Source organism: Panthera pardus, unplaced genomic scaffold (assembly GCF_024362965.1).
Source record: "Panthera pardus isolate Hobbes unplaced genomic scaffold, ASM2436296v1 HiC_scaffold_12, whole genome shotgun sequence".
NCBI lineage: Eukaryota > Metazoa > Chordata > Mammalia > Carnivora > Felidae > Panthera > Panthera pardus.
Window position 1 is genome coordinate 103720576 of NW_026526677.1, and position 21855 is coordinate 103742430.

Sequence of the window (21855 nt, forward strand, 5' to 3'; positions counted from 1 at the left end):
CAGAAACAGCCAAAGGGGCGGGAAGAGTCTGGTTCCTGTCTAGAAACATTGCTTACAAGGGGATCTGGGAAATGTGGCTTTTTGTTTGCTGGCGTCCAGGCCCTGCAGGGCAGGAAGGGACAGGAGGAGGAAAGTGTGATGGATGCTGAGTGGTTTCCAACACCGCGGCCGGCCTGACGCCCACTCTGCCATTACCAGTGAGAACCAGAAGCCAAACGTCTGAAAACAATGCCCAGCTCTGGAGTGGCCATTCAGACAGTCTTTATTAGCACAGGAACCACCCCTAGCACACAGTCCCGTGATGCTGAAAATGTGCACAGACGCCACATATCTTAAGAATCAGCCACGTACTTCATGGTGGAGTTGAGAATCTCTATCCCGTGCAGCTCTCTCAGCTGAGCGACAAATCTGCCATAATCAGAACACCAAGTTCAGGACATCAATGCCATGGTGCCTGGAGCCACCCCCTCTCAGGTAGAAGCTGGCTGGTGAGGCAGAAAGGGGAAGTAGCTGTTGCCCTGGGAGCCCTGGCAATCAAAGCATGTAAGGTGCTCAGGGAGGTACAAAAAGCACAGTAAATACTGTCATGAGTGGCAGATGGACAGGCTGATCCGACGGGGCCTTGCTCTCGGGGACTCCCCAGTAGGTTGCCACTTTGAGCTCAACCTAGCTAACGTGCCTTGCTTTCTGTAGAAGAAAGATTTTATCTGTGCCTTCCGTCTAAAAATCAGACAGAACTTGAAGGGGCCTCAGATGTGATCCCAGTCAACCCTTTCACTCTCTGGGGAGGAATCAGAGGGCTTAGTCTGGAAGAGAAGGAGCCAGCTCTGCTCCCTGTCCATGGAAGGCACCCCCCTCCTATGCCGGGACTCCATCCCTCAGACATGCATGATAACTAGGGGTTTCAGCACATCAGAACCCAGCCAGAGCAAAACATAAGCCTGAGCTAAAAGGGAAGCAATGCACACAGTGAGAGCAGAGATCTCTTGCCCTGGCTTGTCTTAAACATGCTATTCTTGCTTCAGTTTCCTCCAGCACGGGAATGTGGCCCTCACTGGGCATTCTCCCACATGCTCAGGCAACGGGCAAAAAAGTGAAGGAGGAGGGATGCGTGGACAGATGGGCAAGAAGCTAGAAGAGAAGGAGAGAATGGAATGGAGGGAAGATGATGGCAGTGAGTGGACAGGACAGATGTCTGTCAGAGAAGCATCTTCCCCCTCTCTCACTGGAGCCTGAGAGCCCAGGTCTCTCAGGGATGTAGCTACTGGGCCTAACTCCTGTGTGCACAGGAAGCACCAGGACTCCCGGGGCTCTCCACGGAGTTCTGGGTGGCACGGAGGCCCAGTCACCACATGGCCACCGCATGGTACCTCTGCTGGCCCTGCGTCTTCCAGGATGTAACTGACGCGGGCCATCCCGGCTTGGAGCGGGTGCATACCTGGGCTCGGCCGTGCACAGCTTCCCCAGGGCGATCCCTGAGTTCAGCTGCACGGCTGTCTTCTGGGCATCGCCACCTGCGTGCCTTAGCAGCACCTGCACAATGTCCGTCTTCAGCAGGGAAGACGCGGCACGGGGCACCTCCATGCAGTTCCCCAGGCAGAGGGCAGCGTTGGCCACCACAATCTCATCCTCTGAGCTGAGCAGCCTCAGCAGAATGCCAAACTCTAGAGGGAGGGGAGAGAACCAGCATCTGTCCCTCTGAACCTCAAACAGCAAGGGACAGGAGGAGCACCTGGAGTGTCAGTGACACTGAGCCTCCCCAAAGCTCTGACATGTCACTTGGTCACTCGGCAAGTATTTGCTGAGTACTATGGACCTCCTCGGCTCCTGGATGCGTCTCTGATGTTTCTCGGGTGCCCAGGGCAGTGCCCAGCGTGGCATAGTCGTTGTGTGGCTGAATGTTATGTGTCACACAGGTCTGTCTTCCCTAAAGTCCCCGTTCTAAGCCCCTGCACTCCACCTGAGGGCCCCGAGTAGGGGGCCCCGGGCCTGCTCCCTGTGGCTACAGGGCAAGGAGCAGGATGCAAAAGAAGGGCTCCTTCTTCCACGCCAGAGAACGTGTGAAGAACATTCGCAGGCTGCCTTGCTGGGAACACCCGCTGTACATGACCGCAGCCATGTTTAGTTACTAGACTAAGGCTGCCTCCAACTCTGCTACCTTCCCTGCTCACTAAAGGTCCGTGAAGGGAGAGAATTCGCGTTAGATCAGCCGAAGCAGATGCTCTGCATGAGCCCACTCATGCTCTCTCTCTCTTAAAAATAAATAAATGTTAAAAAAATTAATAAAAAAACCCAAAGAAACCATTCCAGTTTACTAGGAGAGAGGCAGTGGCTCCTGGCCTCGACCCTGTCATCTTTGAGTTGCTTCACAGCAGGGTCTCCAGCATGGGTGTGCTACCTGTGTGCAGCTGAAGGCTAATTAAATGCTTCCAGAACAGGGTGAAACAGATAATCTTAGTAAACAGTGCAGAAGTCTAGAGAGAGGTTAACAGGGCTCTGCAATGCCTCTCCCCACGCCTTGCCCCTGCTCCCTGGGCAGCTGTGAGGCAGGATTAACCTCTGGGATGTAGGCTCTTGCCTAGGGAAACTATCACTTACTTTGATCCAGTCTTATCACTTCTTCTCGTGCTTCATGTTGGCTATTAGTGCAGATAGCTAGTATCTTCACGGCATATCGTGATGCGGTCTGGCCTCCCGTCTGGGTTTCAGAATGAAATTGGAAAAATAAAGTCACTCCTCTGATTGTTCGTGGCCACAAACCAGCGAGCAGCTGTGCCTGTGTGAGCGGCTTCCTAAACTTCTAAAACAGAGTTCCCCCGAGAATGGCGGGTGCTTCCCGGTGAGCAGGACTGGGCCCTGCCAGGCTGGTGTCATTCCCGTCCCCAGCAGCACAGCCCACAGCCCGACAGGAATGCGGGCCTGTCATTTGCACCTGGGTAATTGCCTGGAGAAGGTTTTATGAGTGAGTGGCTGAGGAAGGCATGGTGCTGTTGACTGGCAGATGTACCAATGAGGGAGGAAGGCCCCCCCCCCCCGCCGCCGCCTTTCACCGTGTCACCTCACCACTGGAGAATGGGGAATGACTTGCTAAGGCTGTCAGGCTGACAGGCCTGCATGGAGAACATCACAAATCTAGATCATTTTAAGAGGTGACAACTGTCAACTCATAATCCTCAAAATCACCCAATGCAGGATCTTCAAGAGGCACACGTGCATATATACATGCACAGTGCACACGTGTGTGCACGTGATCAGCAGTTTCCGGCGGGGTGCAAGACTTGCATGGGGTGAATGATGGTCATTGTCCATGTGGCAGCTTAATAACGCTGACCCAACCTTCTACCCCTCAATGTTGCCCCTGCCTCAGCAGCAGCCCCCCGACAGAGCATGCCTCCTGGCCCTGCTCAGCCTGGGGTTTTATGAGAAGGCCTCCCGTGGGGTCCTTATTCACCTGGTCCTTCTGGTGGGTCTACTTCAGCTGCTGCGCTGACTCAGATCACGGAAGCACCATTTTGTCCCAGAGCAACGCTGCCCCCTCCCTCCCTCATAAGCGGAGATACAGCCAACATTCTCCAGACAGCCGGAGAAAGCATGGCCAGCAGAACACGAGCCAAACAAGGGGCCCGTGGGACCTTGTGGAAAGCCACACCAACCATCTTTTTTGGGGACAGAGCCTGTATATTTTAAGTGAGGCTCGAGTGGCCACCAATTGTTATGGATGCTTCTAATGAACAATTTACGGATTTGTTCAGCAATCTTACGGTGACGTTCAGAGCACTGTCTTGGGTGACAGGTGGAAGGAATCCTCATTCAAGAAGTTTCACAGAGGGCAGGGGTGAAATGGCAGCCCCTGAATGGAACAAAACCCTCCTTAATTCTTTCCCTCAGATAACCTGTGCCACTCCTGGAAATGCAAGTGGTTGTAACCCAGTAAGTTGCTCTACCTTTAGGAACTTAATCATCTTCTTCACCACTCCTGCTCTGAGGGCCTCCTCAATAATCTTCCGAGAGGAAGACAGGGTGCGGCTGAGGATGCCAGCGGCTCTCTGGGTGAAGCGGAAAGTGAAGATCATTAATCGTTCTGTTCATAAATTCTGATGACCTTTAAAAGTCAGCAAGTAGTTTAGTGAGGCGAAAACAATCATTAGTGTGGGGAGCAAAACATGCACCTCGGTTTTACAAATATGTAGTGGCCAAGGAATAGGCAGGAAGCAGTGTTCATTATACAGGTACAGGACAGGTGACTCAAGGGCTGGAAACAGGGCCCCTGGCATGCAGGGGCCCCGTTCATTTCAGCTCTACATGGAACCGAGCAGGTCAGCTCTGGCACAGAAAGTCCTGCCCCGACACCCTGCAGTGCTCCGGGAGTAGCAGGGTCTTTACTAGACGGCAGACTTCTTGGATTGATCCTCAGGGTCTCTCTCTTAGCTTGTCCTTCATCTTGTCTGAATCTCTGTCTGCCTGTTCTGCTTTCTGGCGGACGCCATTTATGATTTTCTAGTTCCACTTTGCTTTTTATCAAAGAGCTAGCTGTTGTTTTTATAAAAGAGCTAGCTAGGTGTTATAGATATGTTATCTTGAATCTTTCGGAGGACACAAACGATCGTCACTTTTTCTTTTGTTTCCTATATCATCTCTATTTCTTCTGGTTTCATGTTTTTCTGTTTCACTTGGTTTTTCTATTTCTGTGTGTGGCTTCCCTGAAATGTCCCGTGGCCCTTAGCTGCCCATTTATGGGCACACTTATGAAAGAGCAATAAAACTATATTCCGGTGTGCTGTGTTTATTGGGAGTCTGTCGACTGACACGTGCAGAGGTAGCACTCCCAGACACTAGAAAGCAAAACATTTTTCTCTGGTCTGTCAATTCCCTTAGAGAAAAAAAGCTCTGATTTTCCACCAGAGGTATAGACACCTGACTGCCACACGTGGTCCCCCATCTCTTACTCTTACTTACCAGGTAGCACCTGGTGTTCTGGAGTCTCGAGCCTCTCCAGGGTCCTACAAGGCAAATCTGTGTCCTCTGTATCTGTTTTCTGCACTGAGGTTCCTTCAGCCCTGACTCACTAGCTATGACGTTTGTAGGTGCTCTTTATCTTCCAGAAACGGGTTAAAATTATTTAAAAACTGACTGATGATCTCTTGCCTGTTCATTTTGTCAGTGTGGATTTCTAGGTTTTTTTCCTTCCCTAATGTTTTCAGTCTGATTTTAATGAGGTTTCCCTACAGAGAAGGGATAAATATGGGTATTACCATATGATCAGTCTTATTTCCCTCATCTGCTCCCTACAGGTGCCAGAATGTTGCCACAGCTGACACTACAGATCTCTTGTTAGGCCCAAGACAGAGGGGAGAGCCCACTACCAACGGACCAGATGGCCCTGGTGACACTGCTGCTCTGTCCAACAAGCCGGTCGGTCAGCACCTGACTGAGGCACAGGCAGAGAGTCCTAGAAACATCTGGCCAGGAGAGTCCTTAAAAGGTTAGCTCACTAGCTCTGGTCAAAACCATTCTGGAAAACCCAAGCACCTGACAATAGTGATGCTTGCCACTTTTGGGGTGATGGGTCTTTATTTTGAGGATCTGATGAAAGGCATGATGCCTTTGCCATGAAAATGCATGTGCCCCCCAAAACCGTCTATACAATTTCAGGGGGTTCCAGGGACCCTGAAGACCTGCCATGCACTCCAGGAGTCCACATGAAAACCCTCCACCCTGTCCTGTCTGAATTGACTTTGGGGAAGTTGCAGGCACACTAGTCCCACACAGGGTTTGTTGCATCTGTTCAGAACCTTTATTGTGATCCTGGACCCAGTCTCCAGTATGTGCTCCCTTGGAGGACTGGTTTCCCACACCTGCTGGATGTGCCCCAGGTGTTTCTCTGAGCACTAGTGCCCTGACCTAATAGGTGGAGAAGTTGGGGTGATTACTTCTGTGAGTAAACAACACATCCTTGGATGACAGCAAATGGTCTGTGGATCATACTGATGTCCCCCCGATGCTCTGTGTTGACCACAGGTCTTTCTCAGCTTTCTTGTCCAAATGTCAGAAGCACAAATAAGAAAGCCACCCCAGCATGCATGTCCAAGGGGGCTAAAACCATTGTGCATAAACAGCCTCTGGGATCATGGGCTTCAAAATACAGGCCTGGCTTTCTTGACTACGGAAAAAGATTGTAAATGAAATCTCATCACCTGTACAATTTGCACCAGGATATCTTGGAATAGGACAAATCCGATAATTAAACTGTGGAAGTTGTTAAGTTGCAAACCATACAGAAAAGAGATTCCTGACTTGGGTCCATGGACTCTTGGGGGTCCACAGATGGGCACTGGGTTGGAGGGTCACCGACTCCCCTGGAACAACAAAGGAAGCTGTTTCTGGATCTCCCGGGGAGACACTTACTGTCAGGATCCCTCCATCCTGGCTGTTGAGTAGAAACATGCACCTTCTGCTCACCTCCACAGCCCAAACCTGCCACGACAGGAGAGAGGAGGAGGTCTGAATGGCCTGTTAATCTGAATCCTCCAGGGAGCTCCTTCTGAGCCAACAGCACTGGCCTCTCCCTCTTCAGCATGGCCACACTCTGTCTGTATTTCCCTCACGACCCCTTCTTCCATCGCTCTTGCTTCTTCCCACAACTGTCTCATCTCCCTAACTACAGGGCAATGCCTTGAGGGCGGGGAGCACATTTTACTTGACTTTGGAAAGGCAGAACCTAGCACTGTGCTCAGCACATCCTGGACACTCAGTCCACTTTCTGGAGCAGAGTGACACAGCGTCCGTCCTGCTCTCCCCATTCCCGCCACCAGGGTGTGAGTCCCCCGCTTCTACTCTCTCTCTGAAAGCCAGAGCAGTTCTATCAATGCACAGGCTTGGGCTTGGGTTGTGCCGGGGCTCCCCGCAGGGAGGAAAGACTGCCGTACCTCACAGATGAAGGGGGACTGAAGACACAAGTTCATCACAAGTCCCAGGAGCGTGTACAGGACGTCTCTGAACAGGTCCACAGCCTCTTCACACCTGGCCTTGGGAAACAAGGCAAAGGGATCAGTGACCTTTCTGCCCTGCAGCTTTTCACGGCCACCTCATCCCTTTGGCAGTGATCTTAGTTACTCATGCGCCCTGAACTGTCAGTGTTGTGACCCTAGGAGATGGTGGAAGATCAGAGACCAGTTCCGTGAATTAGTGTTAGTGGAGAAGACTTGCAAGGAATCTCTGGTGCCTGAACCATGAGACTGTGGCTTGGCCCGGTCCTATGTTTAAACTGGGGAGTGGGCAGTCAAGCCAACTCCACCGGAAAGTCCTCCAAACTCTCCAGGGTGGATGGAGGGCTCTTTAAGGCCGGCCACCCATAAAATCTATGGTTGTGGAAGGGGTAAGCCACTGGCTCCAGCACCCTCAAAAAGAATTTTTGGAAAAGCCGGCTAATCAAGAAGAAGCCACTGCTCCCAAAGCAGGTAAAGGACTACATTCTGAACGGAAGAGTCACAGTACCATGAGGCCCAGACAGGCATCCCCGAACTCTTCAGAGGCACACATCTGTCTTCGGACGGCAGCCTCAGCACTAAGGTTTCCCACGAGGGCAATACACTGGCAAAGAGCTGACGTGTTGGTTATTGTAGGTTCTCTCCTCTAAGAACGAGCCAAGAGAAGGAAAGTCTGCAGAGAGCAGGCAAACGATGCCAGAGCAATCTGTAGGGGCATCCCTCACTCAGCAAAACGCCTGGGAAGCAGACTGCAGAGTGTCACCCAGGGGCACCAATGGGGCCACCTGGCACCAGCATGGAGGGAGGCACACAGGCAGTGGACCCAAAAGCACCCTAGCCTGGGATGGGGAGGCCTGGGGCTTCATCTCAGTGACTCCACCAACCCGCTGGGAGGGCTTGGGCGAGTCTTGTCCCTTCTCAGAGCTTCCATTTCCATGTGCGTGGAATACGGGCATGTGGGCAAGTTCTCAGGTCCCCTGAGACTTTGATGACTCCCATGGCACAGGGTCCAGTCATAGCATGCTGTCCTAGGAGGACCCCACCTTGCTATGTCCTGCTTCATCAGCTCAAATCACTACTTGCCTTCCCGCTGGGGATGACCACCACTCAAGGACACGGCTGCCCGTGGTACTTATGACGAGCCTTGGGGTCAGAAGGGGACTGACCGACCGGAGCTGACACCCTCTCTCTGCCTCCACCTAAGACACAGTCCACACCCATCCTCTTTTCCCCGGCACTCGAGCCCCATCCATAGGCCCTCCCCACCTGTCCCAACTGCACTTGTTGTAATAACAGAATTGTGTCAATTCCAGCTGTGAAGAAATGATTAATCAACCCGAGAGACAACAGGAGTTCTGGAGCGTAAACTGTGTTTAAACGGCTCTGCTCACGCGTCTGCGAATGTCTGTCACAGGTGCGAAAAATGCGGGCTTGCTCACCAGAACACCTGTGAGTGCCGGGAGCACACCTGGAAGGTTGGCCTGGAACCAGACTTGGAATCTGTGGAGAAAACATCCCCACGATTTAGTTCTACACTGCACAAACTATAACAGAAATACGGTGTCTTGGGTAAGGGAGCAGAGTATCACAGGTTCAGGAACCGTGTGATGTGCAGTGTGCATGGATGATTTATTCTGAACAACAACAAAAAAAATGTCACTGGGTATGTAATGTGGCTTTAATTTTTCTAAGTCTGGAGAATTGCCTTTGACGTTAAACAGCAGACCTCACGTGGTAACTCTTTTAGTGCGGAAGTTGCTGGAATCCCTCGATTTCTGCCAAGCTCACTCACCACCAGCCCGGCCCTCCCCTGGTTCTGTGTGCCATGCAAACAGGAAACACAGAGCAAGCATGTTTATTGCACAGCGGTGAGGAGGGCCCAGATACACACACATCTGCTCCTACTAGAGCGGCTTTGACACATTCCCAGCCCATGCCATGGCCTGTCTGCGGGCACAGACAGCTCTTTCTCATCATAGGACCATGCTAAGCAAGGCACCCTTAAGTTTGTGAGATTTAAAAACAGACCAAAGATGCACTTAAACCCCCAAGAATTATGAAAATTGAAGACCTCTGCTGTCTTCCCCAGCAGCTAAGTGGAGGGAAGGGGGGATTACCCATAATGCCACTGAGAACCCAAGGGCAGGTTGCTTTCTATTCTCAGATTCAGTCAACACACATTTGCTGGGCAGTTCTGAGTGGGCACTGATGAAGGGAAGGAAGCTTCTCCAACTGACAGTAGCTTTGTAAACTGTGAGAGGCACCGTTTTTTAAGTCTGTTACTGCTTCCAGACCCATCAAGGACGGGGGTCCCCCTGCAGGCAGGGGGGACTGGAAGGGCCAGCCACAGCCCCCTGCTTGGAAGGCAGCGGCCCTTCTACTCAGTGAATCTTATGATGCTCAGTTGGCCAAACCTGCCTGCATACTGCATATTTTTAAAGATCAGACAGTTTTACAAATGTTGAAAAGGAAATGTCAGTTTCTGGAAATAAAAATTACCTTTCTTCCAGAGCCAAGTCTGTGAGCAGTCCCATAGCAGAGTTGGCCTTCTTATCTGAGAAATCAAGAAAGGACACCAGGGCTTCCAACAATCTGCAAAAATCCAGAACAACCTCAGAGCGGGCTGTCCTCCAGCTGACAGCATCCCCAACAAGGAGACCTCACAAAAAGGCCAGAAAGGAGTCTGCGTCTGGGTCACATAAGCTGAAAGGTGGCCTCACTACGTCCTCCTGAGCAGCCCAGCTCCCTGCCCACCCCAAAGAGACAGACACTTTCCTATGGGGATGACTCTGCCACTTAAACTCCCAGAGGGTTGAACAGTTTTAACCAAAGTTCACTGACTATCAGATGCCAACTGGGACGGAATCTCTGGCACCTCTGCCAAGTTCAATCACCATAAGTGACATCTAGGTGGCATGCTTCCTAATCTGCTGCCGACTCAAGTGGGAGGGAGGGCCCCCTAACGAGGTGGGGGATGGAGTAAGGTTTCAACAAGATTTTGACGGGCTGCTGAATATGTCGGATGATATTGAATAGGGTTAAATTCAAGGCCCTCCCTTTAGAGCTGCAAATTCTGTATGAGCAATAGACCTGGGAGACCTGGTTCAGACCTGGCTCATATGAAAGATTCAAGGGCATTTAGCCGATCGCAAACCCAGGATGAACAAACAGTGTGCTACAGCTGCCAAAAAAAAGCTAATGCAATCTGTGGCTGTCCTAACGGCCTGGCTGCCACCGCTAGGAGTCATCTGTCCAGCCAACCGGCACTAACCACCTACTGTGTGCTCGGTGCTGGGCTCAGTGCAGGCATACAGTGCTGGGCGCCTGGTCCCCTACAGTGACACACGTGTTAGGTGGTATGTTAGAGACAGATGCATGTAAAGTGGGCACAGTGTCTACCTGGCGTGTGGTGTGGGAGGACGGAGATAAAGGCTTCAGAGAGCAGAGGGCATGTCGGCTGTCCCCCGAAAGTACAGTGTTCACTTGTGTTTGTTCGTTCAAGCGACATCACTTACTGATGACAAAGTGCCAGGCGGTGTGGTGGGTTCTGGGGCCGCAGCAAGGAAATAAGACAACGTCTCAGCTCCGTGTCAGGCACACGGGGGCAGGGGCAGAGCATCACAAGCAGAGCACACGGCATTCACAAGGACGGTGAGGCACAAAACGGCAGGGGCACACGTGGGGACGCCAGCAGTTCCTCATAGCTGCTGCTTACGGCACGAGGACAGGACAGCGAGCGGCAAGGTGGGGTGCTGCGCCTTCTGTGGCCTGCTGGCAATTTGTGCTTCACCCGCGGGCCTAGGTTTTGCCCAGTGTGCTGGTGTATGGTGGGGGAGGCAGCTTCGTGGGCCTCTCGGTCTTTGGCGGAGGCTGCGTCTTAGTGAAGTGTGCAGGGAGTTCCCGAGCACTGTGTTTCGCGGTGTTGGACAATTAATGCTATAGGCCGTAGAGAGTCATTCTGGAGTTTTAAGTAGGCACATAACAGAACAGATGTGCATAGGAGGCAAATCCCTTTGGTGGAACGGCGGAGGCCGGACTGGAGCCCACCGTACAGGAGACAGGGGATCCAACGGGGGAGAACTGGAATGGTCCAGACAGTAAAGATGGGGGGATTCGCTGAGGCAGGGGCAGGGCGAGACACACAGTTGGGAAGAGAGAGGCCCTCGTGAAGGCCTAGAAGGGGTGCTCACAGATGCCAGAAGAGAGCCCTAAGGAAGGATCCCGGGATGCGGAAGAGGGAGAAGTGACAATATACCATCTTCCCACCCAGAGGGGCCCTCAGGAGTCTGGCTTAAGCGACTGGGTGGATGGAAGTGCCACCTATGAAGATAGGAAATTCAGGCAGAGGGTCTGCTTTGAAGAACCACTTGTGATTTAACCTAGTGATGCCTGTGGTGTTGACATGGAAGATGTCCGGCAGCAGAGGAGGGTCTTCTGGCACTCAAGAGAGGGACTTGTATGTGATAATTGAGGCCACGAATGAGAAGAGGGCCAAGAGTAGGATCCCTGATTTGCAAGGGTGACCGCATAAGGGGAGCTTGCCAAGGAAACCAGGAAGGAAGAGCCTGGGGGCAGAAGGAGGGCCACGACGGGTGGCCAGCCACGTGCTGGAGTTTCACGAAGAGTGCAGCAATCCACAGGACCCAGTGCCACGGGGCAGCCAACAATAGAGGCAGAAAAGGGACCATCAGGTTGGGGATTGGGGTTTAGGAGTGGACTCCAGCCACCCACATCTATGCCACTGGATTGTTCAGCAGCTCGTTCCAGGAGGGGTCTGGAAGTCAAATAATCTGAAGAATGGTCAAGGAAACCAGGATGCTTAACCTGGAAAAGATCGGTGTCTTCAGATGCCGCAAACACTGGAAAGTGGGAGAGTTGAAGCGGTCCGGAGGCCTCCAACAGACTGGACCAAGGCCTCCCTGTAAGGAGTGTGGAATGGGGCAGGCAGTTTGTGTCCAGTGCAAGGAGATAGCTTTCCATCAGTCAGAACTAGCCCGGAACAGGATGGGCTGCCCTGGGAGGTGAGATCTGCATCCTCTAATTGGCTGGGGCAAGTTTCCCAGTCTACTAGCTGCTCTAGCGCCCGTCCTAATCACATGGAGAAGAATACAATGACAATGCTGGAGTCTTCCCTGGAGGGCATCACACACAGACCATAGTGGGGTACCGCAAAGGGGACAGCGGCACTGGGTGGGGCTGGACTGGACTGTTTCTGTGGTCCCAGGTAACTCCAAGCTTCTGCAAATCCCCAACTTCCTTAGAACAGTGTTCTAGTGTTCCTGCTGTCAGAAATTATGGATTTTACAGTTAGTTCAGAGTCTTCACTCATCAGTTTAACTCTGTTTTCCTCAGTCTTGAGGGTGGACAAAATGACGCTGAAATGCATAGAAGTGGAGCCGGCAGTCTTGGCTCACCTTGGTGTTTGTCTCGAGAGCCATGAACAACGAGACTTCCTCTCCATGTGACAAGACACACATCCTAACTGGAGTCATTATCCAGTAAGGACATAGCGGTCCTTTCTCCTCCCTCCTGTCTCCTTTTTGGATGGCAGATTTTCTGCTCTGCTGACAGACAGTTGTCCCTATAGTGGACCCCAGGTCAGAAAATGCTCTGGTGAACCAACAAATGCATGTTCACCTCAGTTTAGGACCCTGAGCAAATAGACCCTGAAGAGAGAAAATGAAAATGCTTTTAAAAGTTATTGAGTCCACACCATGTGTCAGGTATGACTCCAGTTCCTTCCTTCCTTCCTTCCTTCCTTCCTTCCTTCCTTCCTTCCTTCCTTCCCTCCCTCTTCCTTCCTTCCTTCCTTCCTTCCTTCCTTCCTTCCTTCCTTCCTTCCCTCCCTCTTTCTTTCTTTCTTTCTTTCTTTCTTTCTTTCTTTCTTTCTTTCTTTCTTTCTTCATGTTTATTTTTGAGACAGAGTTCGAGCAGGGGAGGGGTAGAGAGAGAGAGGGAGACACAGAATCCAAAGCAGGCTCCAGGCTCTGAGCTGTCAGCACAGAGCCTGACCTGGGGCTCAAACCCACGAACCGCAAGATGATGACCTGAGCTGAAGCTGGACGCTTAACCAACTGAGCCACCCAGGCACCCCACCAGTTCCTTTCTTTACTGTGGCAGATGCCGTTTGGTGGCTAATCCCACAGATACGCTGCTCTCCCCTTCTATCCTACCTGAGTCTCCTGGAACCACTTTCCCCACAGGAGTGGCATGGGACACAATCCTGATCCAACAGAAATAAGGAGTAGCTTCTCTTGATAAATGAGACAGATCCTAGCTGCTGTTAACCTGTCTCAACAAGGGATGTGATACTTGGAGCTGCAGCACCCTCGTGGGACCATGAGGGAAAGGTCAAGAGAAGGACAGAGACCTTGACCCGGATATCTTTAAGTCATTGAACTGGTGTTGCCATCTTTAGTCTTTTTTCTTACGTGAGGTAAACGAGACCAGCGTCTCCTGGCCAAGTGCTGTGTAAAATGCTGCAGAGAAAACTGTAACTGGCATACGTGTATCACTTCTGTTGAGCTTCATCGTTAGCCTGTGATACAGATTGAGACACCGGAGTGCGGGAAGGCTAAGCGGCTTTCCTGGGCCACATGAATAGGAGACGAGCAGAGGCTCTGGGGTCATGACTGCTGAACTGAAAACCCCAGTGCTTTCCACAAAGTGATACTAGCCCTCGCTCGGTTCCTGTCAGAGCACATTTGTCGCTCCAACTTCTCATTTGGGGAAAAGCACGTGGAGAGGAATGTGGTATGTGTGCCCAGGAGGGTCATGGGACCTGGGTGCCTCCTTGTCCTGCGCCGAACCATCTCCCTTCATTTCAGAGAACACATTCCATCTCTTTCTGGTTTAATAGTGGGCAGAAGGTAAGAAGCTGAGGTGTCTTCGACAGCCTGGGGACTAGGCCGTACTGTGTGAGATGCTCATAAACGCCACTCTCCAAAACAATGGAAAAATTCAAATTACAATTCAAGCAATTCAGAGACAGCTGGGAGGGGGTGGCTTATGACAACTCAGCTACATTTACTCAGACCAAAACCAAATGAAAAACCATGAGGAAGGTACTGGGGAAATGACTGCAGTCATGTGAAATGTGAAACGTGCTTTTGAGGACTTAACTCGAATGATCCATCTGCTTGTGTGGGCTGAGCTTCAGGGGGGTTGCCTTTGCCTGTGAGCCATGGGGGCTGCCCCTGGGCTGAGACGGGGAGGGGCTCAATAACCACCCGGTCCTGAGCACAGAGGACGTCCTCCCCACACGGGGTGGGGCCCCGGAGGCCTCAGCTTGGTCGGGGATCGGAGAGAGGGCGGGCCTGCAGAGACGTGGCGGGGTGAGATTCCCTGCTTCTCTGAGGCAGCGCCCCTGACCCATTTGTGAAATGGTGTCATAACACTGATCTCGCCAACCTCCCAGGCTGAGAAGAGAGAAGGTGAGGTAATGATAGTGAGAAGAATCGGAAGCCAACTCATTTTTAGACGGTGTGTGAAACACGAATAGAGCAAGCTGTCGTCACGGCTCCTGCTTCTACTGGGTTGAACGACACGAAATTGCCAACGTGCAACTCTTTTCATGGAGAAAATGAGAATTTTGCATGGAAAAACTAATATTTCGACTGAAAAGCACCGGACAGAATCACTGGGGTTCAGTTGTTTCTTTTATCAGGTGTAGTAAGGGAGAGGCACATGCTGTTTCTACAGCCGGACGCCTTGGACAGACCTACGTGCAAGAGTATTCGAGACGTGTCTGATTTCTTTATGCTCTACCTTGCTCCAGAAGGGCTTGAAGAACATGCAAAATCAGTTACCACAAAGAGGAATGGAAGAAGTACAGGCAAAAAGAGGGTAGAAGGAGCACTGAGGCCGAGGGGGCAGGAGCCCACGGCCTGTCCTAGGGCTGGACGCCCAGTCCGGATGGGGGGCCACCATCTCCGCCATCTCTAGAATCTGTGAGACAGAGGCGGGTCAGAGGGGTGCCACTGCCCACGGGTGCTAAGTTCAGACGGGAGGTCGTCCCGTGTCGGATGGCGTGGGAAGGGGGACGGGCAAGCCTTAACGTGGCAGGTGACCGTGTGAGAAGCCGCAGAGAAGACCCTGCCAGCAGAGCCCTACCGGGTCAGGTCAAGGTGGCCGACGACAAGGCTCCGTCCGTGGTCCGTCCTGGCGAGCTGCAGCAGCAGGGCCAGGCTCTGCTTCCGGAGGCTCAGAACCCGGGAGGTCAGCAGGGAGGGCAGCAGGCCGCCCATCTCGGGGCGCAGCAGCAGCAGGTGCTGGTTCTCCTCTGCAAGACAGGGGACGGGCATCTCAGGCACGCGACAGCGGTCAAACCAGTCATTTGCCACCATCCCAACGGGCAAACCAGCTCTTCTGCCCTCATTTGAGAGGCAGAGTAATAAAGTGTTAGAGCCTGAGCTCTAGAGCCAGGCCGCCGGGTCCCGATGGCCAGGGAAACGATTGAGGCTGAGTCATCAACTCCCGCGCTCCTCAGTTTCCTCATCAGAGAGATGGGGAAGACAGCCAACATGGCCGAGGTGTTAGGAGGGTTCAGTGAGTGAGTCCGTGATGGCACTCGGAACAGGGCCTGGCACGCACGTTCGGTCACAGGCTCCTTGGTGTGCGGGATTTGGGATGTGAGGAAAGGGACAAGAATCAGCTTACCTGTGGCTAACTTTAGAGAGTCAATTTTCATATGGTGGCCAGAGGAACCACCGGTTCTTTCTAGAAAACTGGGGTATCATGTGAGGACATTGATTAATAGAGATGTAAGTGACTTCCAGAGTGCTGGCACGGATCTGCCCCCTTTCACCTGGTTCATTTTCTAGCCAGGTGCATGAATTTGAGAGGAAGCAGAGGGACAGGTTGGAGTGGAGACTTCACCAAGAAAGAGAGCAGAGTTTGTGCAGTTTATATATTTTTTCTCATACCGGAAAAGCAGCTCACTGCAAACAATCCAAAAGCTGAAAATGTGGGTTCCCTCATCTTGGGACCCCTCCAGGTGACCTCACTCCTTAAAGGAGCTGTGAATAACATAAGAGAATGACCCATCCTATCCTGTAATTGGCTTCTGTCTCCCACTCAACAGTCTATCACAGACATGTGTCTCTGTCCTTAACTTTGTAAGCACCCCCTTGTCCTTTCTAAAGTCTTCTTTGTATTTACTGAGTTGGGTACACCAAGATTTCACAGCTCTGATAGAGCGTTTATATCACAGGCAGTGTCTGACAATATTTCTTCTGATGTCAAAGAAAAATGTGACCCCCAAGGTTCACAGAAACCCAAGTAGGTGCGTGCTGAGGAAATCAGGGCTGCAGGGAGGGAGGGCTATCTCTGGTTTTCCCTGAGTAAACGCACGGCCACCAAGCCCTGCCTCTCTCACCCTCCTGTGGTGGGGGAATGTGAGATCGCCCCCCACCCCCCAGGCAAGTGCAGGATCCTAAGGAGCGGCAAGGCACCTTGATAATGGTATTAGTCTGAGCATAATTCCCTTCAGGAAAGAGTCCCCCGGATTCTCTAGTCTTCTGCAACTTCCGATGATTCCCTGGCTCTACTAAATCAATGGAAAAAATCCTATTTTCCCATATTCAGCGTGTCATGGTCTGCAAATTGCACCCACAAACTCTTCTGCTGGCTTCCCACAGAAGCCTTGCAAAAAGGAGACCCAGGCATCACTATTCCCATTTTCAGTGTTTTCTGTCCAAGGTTGGACCTTTCCCTATGGAAACACCACTTTTTTAACATGAGGGAAATACTTAAAAAATTTTTTTTACATTCACTACATTACAAAGGGGTAAGAGAGATTGTGCAGAAACTTCATGAACCCCAGAAGATGCTGATATGTAAAAAAGTAAATAAATGTTAATATGGTAAATAAAAGCCCTGCAGCATTTTACTGTCTCATTATCACACGAATCAGTGTCACAAGATGCTAGCAGGGACAACCGAAAATCTCAGGATGCTGAAATGGGTACCATGGTCAGCCAAAAGGAACCGTAGTTTTAGGTGGACAGGAAAGGAACATCTCCGTCCCCACCCGAGGCACAAAGCCCAAGGGGTGCCTGTGGAGCAGGAGCTGAGGTCATGAGTCTGCAAAGAGCAGAGGGGTAAGACCTCTCAGTATGCTGACAGTGACTGTGTCCACCGTCAAGGCAGTAGTAAGGGTGGCAGAGACATGACTCTAACACAGGCCTCGCCTCTGATCGATATGCTCTTTCTGGGGGAAGGTCTGGACATCAGCTCCCTCGGGACCGGCCAGGATCACGCCCGAGCGCGGTGCTCCCGCATCAACAGTACGCTAACAGTGATGAGCAGTGACCACCCTGGCTTACCATTCCCAGCGCACACTGCCTGCCAGAGTCTGAGGACGGACACACAGACCGTCTCTTCCACTGCATCTTTCCCTGCCGTGGAGAAGCACCTAGAACAGACAAAGGATGGCAATATTAAAACTGGAAAGCAGTACTGATCTTCTTTGTAGTTGGTTTTATTTCACCTCCAGACTTCTCCAATGTGGGTTTAAGAAAGTCATGTTATAGCCCAGAGCCACAGGTCACCAGGACTGGAGGGCAGAGAGCTCCAGGACAGTCATGCAGGCCGAGGAGTCGGGGTTGCACAGAGGGAGGCTGGTGAGCCGCGGCCATGGGCAATGGCTGCACGGTGACCGGTGAACTGTAGTGGGCCAGCAGGCCACTGAGGGTCCATGGGCTTCCTCACACATGCAAACGTGTGCCAGTGAGTCCAGCCCATAGCAGTGTCCTCCTTAGCCTGGGGGGCTGCACCCAAACCATCAAAATAGGAAATAAAATAAAAATAAAATAACATTTAGCAATCCACTTCCTTCCATATGGATCTCTTTTCAGATAAAAATTAGAAATGGGATCAGCCAGGACCCAGCTGGTCTCACTTCTTGAGGCAATCAGCAAATTCCAAAAGAGAACAAATAGCAATCTTGCAAACATTGGTGGGAAACCAGGAAAAGATGGTCACTTCTCGGGCTCTGCAGTGCCTGGAGGGACCCGGGAAGTTTTGCGGACCCCTTCTCTCTCTGCGGTCGTTGCTTGTGGTGTAACTCAAACCACCCGAGGCACAAGGCCCAAGGGGTGCCCATGGAGCAGCACCGCTCTCTCCCAGGGGCCCCCAACACTGACTAAATGGTCAGGCCACCCGGTGAAGCCACTGCCTGTGCGGGCAGGGGTTTTGGGGGAAACTGGTTGTCCTTCCTCGCTCTACTGCTGGCTGACTTTACAAACACCCCTACCTTCTTATGACCTCATTCTCGCTGATGACACTGAATCCGTTGTGTGTTCTGAATAAAGTCTGTTCTGGGCCTGGAACAAATTCATAAAAAACCCGGTCAGACTCCTGAACTGTCTGGCTGAGGTCTAGCGGACAGTGAGAAACCCAACATGGAATGTCAAGCTCACCAAATTAACGGTTTGGGCGGAAACAAATACCTTTCCTTTCTGAAACCTATGGCTGTCATCAGCCACTTGTTGCCCCAGTAGAAGGGACATCCTGTTCAGAGAAGGGGAGCCGAGCCTGCGTGGCCTCGTGGGTTATCTGACAACTCGTCATTTTATAATCTTTAGAGAGTCTCCAGGAGCTGCTTAACCTCTGGGACGAACTAGCATATTCACCTCTCTTGAATATTTATTTTGAAGCTCTGTCTAGGCTCTAGAGAACCTAAAACCTCCAAGAAACTACTGCAGGGAGTATTTGAGTGTCTTCCATCATATGCTAAAGGGAGGTCAGAGATCCTGCCTCGTTGTGCAAACGGCATCCTGTCACTGAGTGAAAAAGTGGCGTAAGCCCCGATGGCAAGAACTGGTGAAGGAGAACAGCACGGCTCTCGTTAGCAGGAGAGCTCATGTTTGCTCTGAAACTACGTGTCCCAGGCAGCCATTAAACATAACGGGATGAACCTTAGAGTTTATCCTACAGAATCGGGTCTTCCATTCCTCGACGTTTGGGAGATTTGTGAGGGCAGTATACGGTGTTCGGGGTGTACGTGGGGTACGCGTGGGATATGCAGCAGGTGTGCAGGTATGTGTATGATGTGTGGAGGGGGGAGTATGTGTGGCGTGTGTGTATGTGATGTAAACAGATGCGGTGCGTGTGTGTGTTCTGTGCTTTATTGCGTGGAGGGTGTTTACTGCATATGTGCTGAGCACATGCAGGCTCTGGGGGAGGATGGAGCTGGGGCGGGGGTACATTTCCTGCACCCCCTGTTTAGTCCCCACATCACAGTACGTCTTGAGTATCTGTGGAAGGAAGGGACACAGAGATTCTTTGCCTCATCAGGGCTGACCTCTCAACTGCCCCTTTACACCAACTATAGCCACGAGGCCATATGCGTCTCCGGCTTACAATCCTTTATCATTTCAGTCAGGATTTCAATCCCTCCTGCATAGAACAAGGGGGTCTGATCAGGCTTGCAGAGAGTCTGCAGGACATTCTTGACTGTCACTGCCGTGTTCTTTCCCGAATCCAGCAATTCGTGGGCTTCCTTCTCTTGAAGATCTGCTTTCTCCCGGAGATTTACTTGATTGAGGTATTCTAGCAAAACAAGAAGGAAAACAAAAGGAAAGAAACCAAATAAAACTCTAACCATCAACATCACCACGCAAAGAGCAGCGTTTTTGAGGACGGGAGGTTGAGATGATGAAGCATTAAAATCATTCTTACCTGGTTTCAGGAAGGAAAATTTTAGGAAGGGTGGACAGTCTATACCCAGAATCTTAAACCATCTTGGGGATTCAAGGACAACATTACTGCCTTGTCTAGAAGGTTTCTAAGGGGCAATGGTTGTAGAAAGGAGGAAGGCAAAGGTCTGAGTGGGAGAACAGAGGAAAGAGAAAGGGGTAGCCTGCTAACAGTGAGGGTTTGATGTGGCTTTGAGGCCAAGAGCAGAGAAGGAGTGGAAGGCACCTTAGGGCCAGAGCACAAAGCAAAAGTGGAATTCAAACTAAGGACACCAGCAGGAACATTCTCACCTTTTACTTGGGTCTGCAGCTGGGGGTTTATTTCTAAGATCTTCTGATAACACTCTCTAGACTGGAAAAAAAGAAACACGACCTTGAAGAGTGGTCAGGGGTAAAGGTGATTATTAAGAAAGACACTGGGTACCACAAGGCTTGGCTTCATTATTTCTTCCCAGCCTCCTCTTGCTCCCAGCGTAGGAGGTAGGCATGGGGAACACAGCATGCGTGTGACATTTTGTTTAGGCTTCTCTGGTTCTGTGAGACAAGAGGTATTATTTCAGAGTTTATTTTTAAAAAGTAGTATTGTCAGATACAGCCTGTGATGGAAAAATAGCTAGTCCTAAATTCTCATGGATTATGTCTGGTTGGAATAGGATTAATCATAAGGTAATTGCAAAATTTAGATATGATATTTGCACTGAGAGAGAACGGGAGGCTACTTGTCAGATATGCCCACAAGGAAGGAAATAAATGAAGCTAGACACTGTTGACAGAAACTTTTGGGAATAGGAAAAGAGAAGTACCTATTTATTTATTTATTTATTTATTTATTTAACGTTTATTTATTTTTGAGACAGAGAGAGACAGAGCATGAACGGGGGAGGGGCAGAGAGAGAGGGAGACACAGAATCGGAAGCAGGCTCCAGGCTCTGAGCTGTCAGCCCAGAGCCCGATGCGGGGCTCGAACTCACGGACCGCAAGATTGTGACCCAGGCCGAAGTCGGATGCTTAACCTACTGAGCCACCCAGGAGCCCCGAGAAGTACCTATTCAAATTAACAGGGCTGCAAAGACAGCCAGGAAGGGGTCCACTCACTGGCCATATAAGGGTCGCAAGAAAACTTGAGTGATGGGCTCTCAATGAAGAAATTTCTAGGAAGTTTCTGGAGAAAAGACAGATTGTAGTTCGTGGGGCATGTTACTGGGTTTAGAGCAGTACTGTCCTCAGGGTTATCAAGAACGGCCTAGTCATTGAGAAAAAAGCTAAAAAAAAAATGGTTCTGAGACATCTTGAAAGCTCAAGGCTCATCTAGAAGATTAGGATGAAGAAAGGAACTGAAGAAAAAAACATCACATTAAAACAGAGAATAGTGTTGCAGGACAGAAGTATACACATCAAACATGGTAACTGCTATAGACTGAGTGCTTGTGTCTCCCCAAAATTCATATGTTGAAACTGAACCCCCAATGTGATACACTTGGAGGTGAGGCCTTGGCAGGTGATTAGGTCATCGGGGTGGAGCCCTCATGAATGACATTTGTGCCCTTATCAAAAGACCCCAGAGCACTCTCTTAACCCTTCTGGCTGTCTGTCAACTAGGAAGCAGGCCTCACCAGACACCAAATCTACTGGTATCTTGATTTAGACACTCCAGTCTTCAGAACTGTGAGAAATGAATGCTTGTTGTTTAAGCCTCCTGGTCCCTGGTAGTTTCTATATGGCAGCCCAAAAGGACTAGGACAGTGAACCTGTGTCCAACTTCTTTTTAACCCTAGATCTAGGCTACCAGCAATGGCTCTTGGCTTCACTGTTGGTATATATCCAGATTCCCATCATTTCTTACCACCTCCCTCAACACCAACCTGATACAAGCCATCATTACATCTCACTTGGAAAGTCTGTTGCATTAGCCTTCTAACTAGTTCTCTGTTCTTTTCTGACTGGGCCAAGATCTATTCTCGATGCAGCAGAGCGATCCTTTAAAGCATGAGTCGCATCATTTCACTCCTTCCCTCAAAACCCTCCAATGGCTCCCACCTCACTCACAGTAAAAGCCAAAATCCTTCCAAAAGCCTGGAAGGCATAGGGAATTAGTCCCCTACCATACCCCCCTCACCTGCCTGACCTCATCTCCTATCACTCTTCTCTAGCTATTCTGCTAACTGGACCAC

The 21855-nt window shown here is 50.9% G+C and overlaps 1 protein-coding gene across 2 annotated transcripts in view; it reads right to left on the minus strand.

Annotated features, from left to right (window-relative positions):
- Positions 1-244: 244 nt before the first annotated feature.
- Positions 245-21855, minus strand: part of TTC12 (tetratricopeptide repeat domain 12) — a 53550-nt gene continuing 31939 nt past the window's right edge. For both annotated transcript variants that reach the window (XM_019469129.2, XM_019469131.2), the window contains exons 9-22: positions 19976-20036; positions 19350-19538; positions 18241-18310; positions 17312-17400; positions 15099-15267; positions 9486-9578; positions 8426-8486; positions 7495-7632; positions 6927-7025; positions 6406-6474; positions 3945-4046; positions 2599-2698; positions 1439-1664; positions 245-408 (exon numbers count right to left, since the gene is read on the minus strand). In XM_019469129.2, the coding sequence (XP_019324674.1) occupies positions 333-408; positions 1439-1664; positions 2599-2698; positions 3945-4046; positions 6406-6474; positions 6927-7025; positions 7495-7632; positions 8426-8486; positions 9486-9578; positions 15099-15267; positions 17312-17400; positions 18241-18310; positions 19350-19538; positions 19976-20036 (1542 nt within the window). In that variant the 3' untranslated portion in view covers positions 245-332. The remainder of the gene's footprint in view (positions 409-1438; positions 1665-2598; positions 2699-3944; positions 4047-6405; positions 6475-6926; positions 7026-7494; positions 7633-8425; positions 8487-9485; positions 9579-15098; positions 15268-17311; positions 17401-18240; positions 18311-19349; positions 19539-19975; positions 20037-21855) is intronic.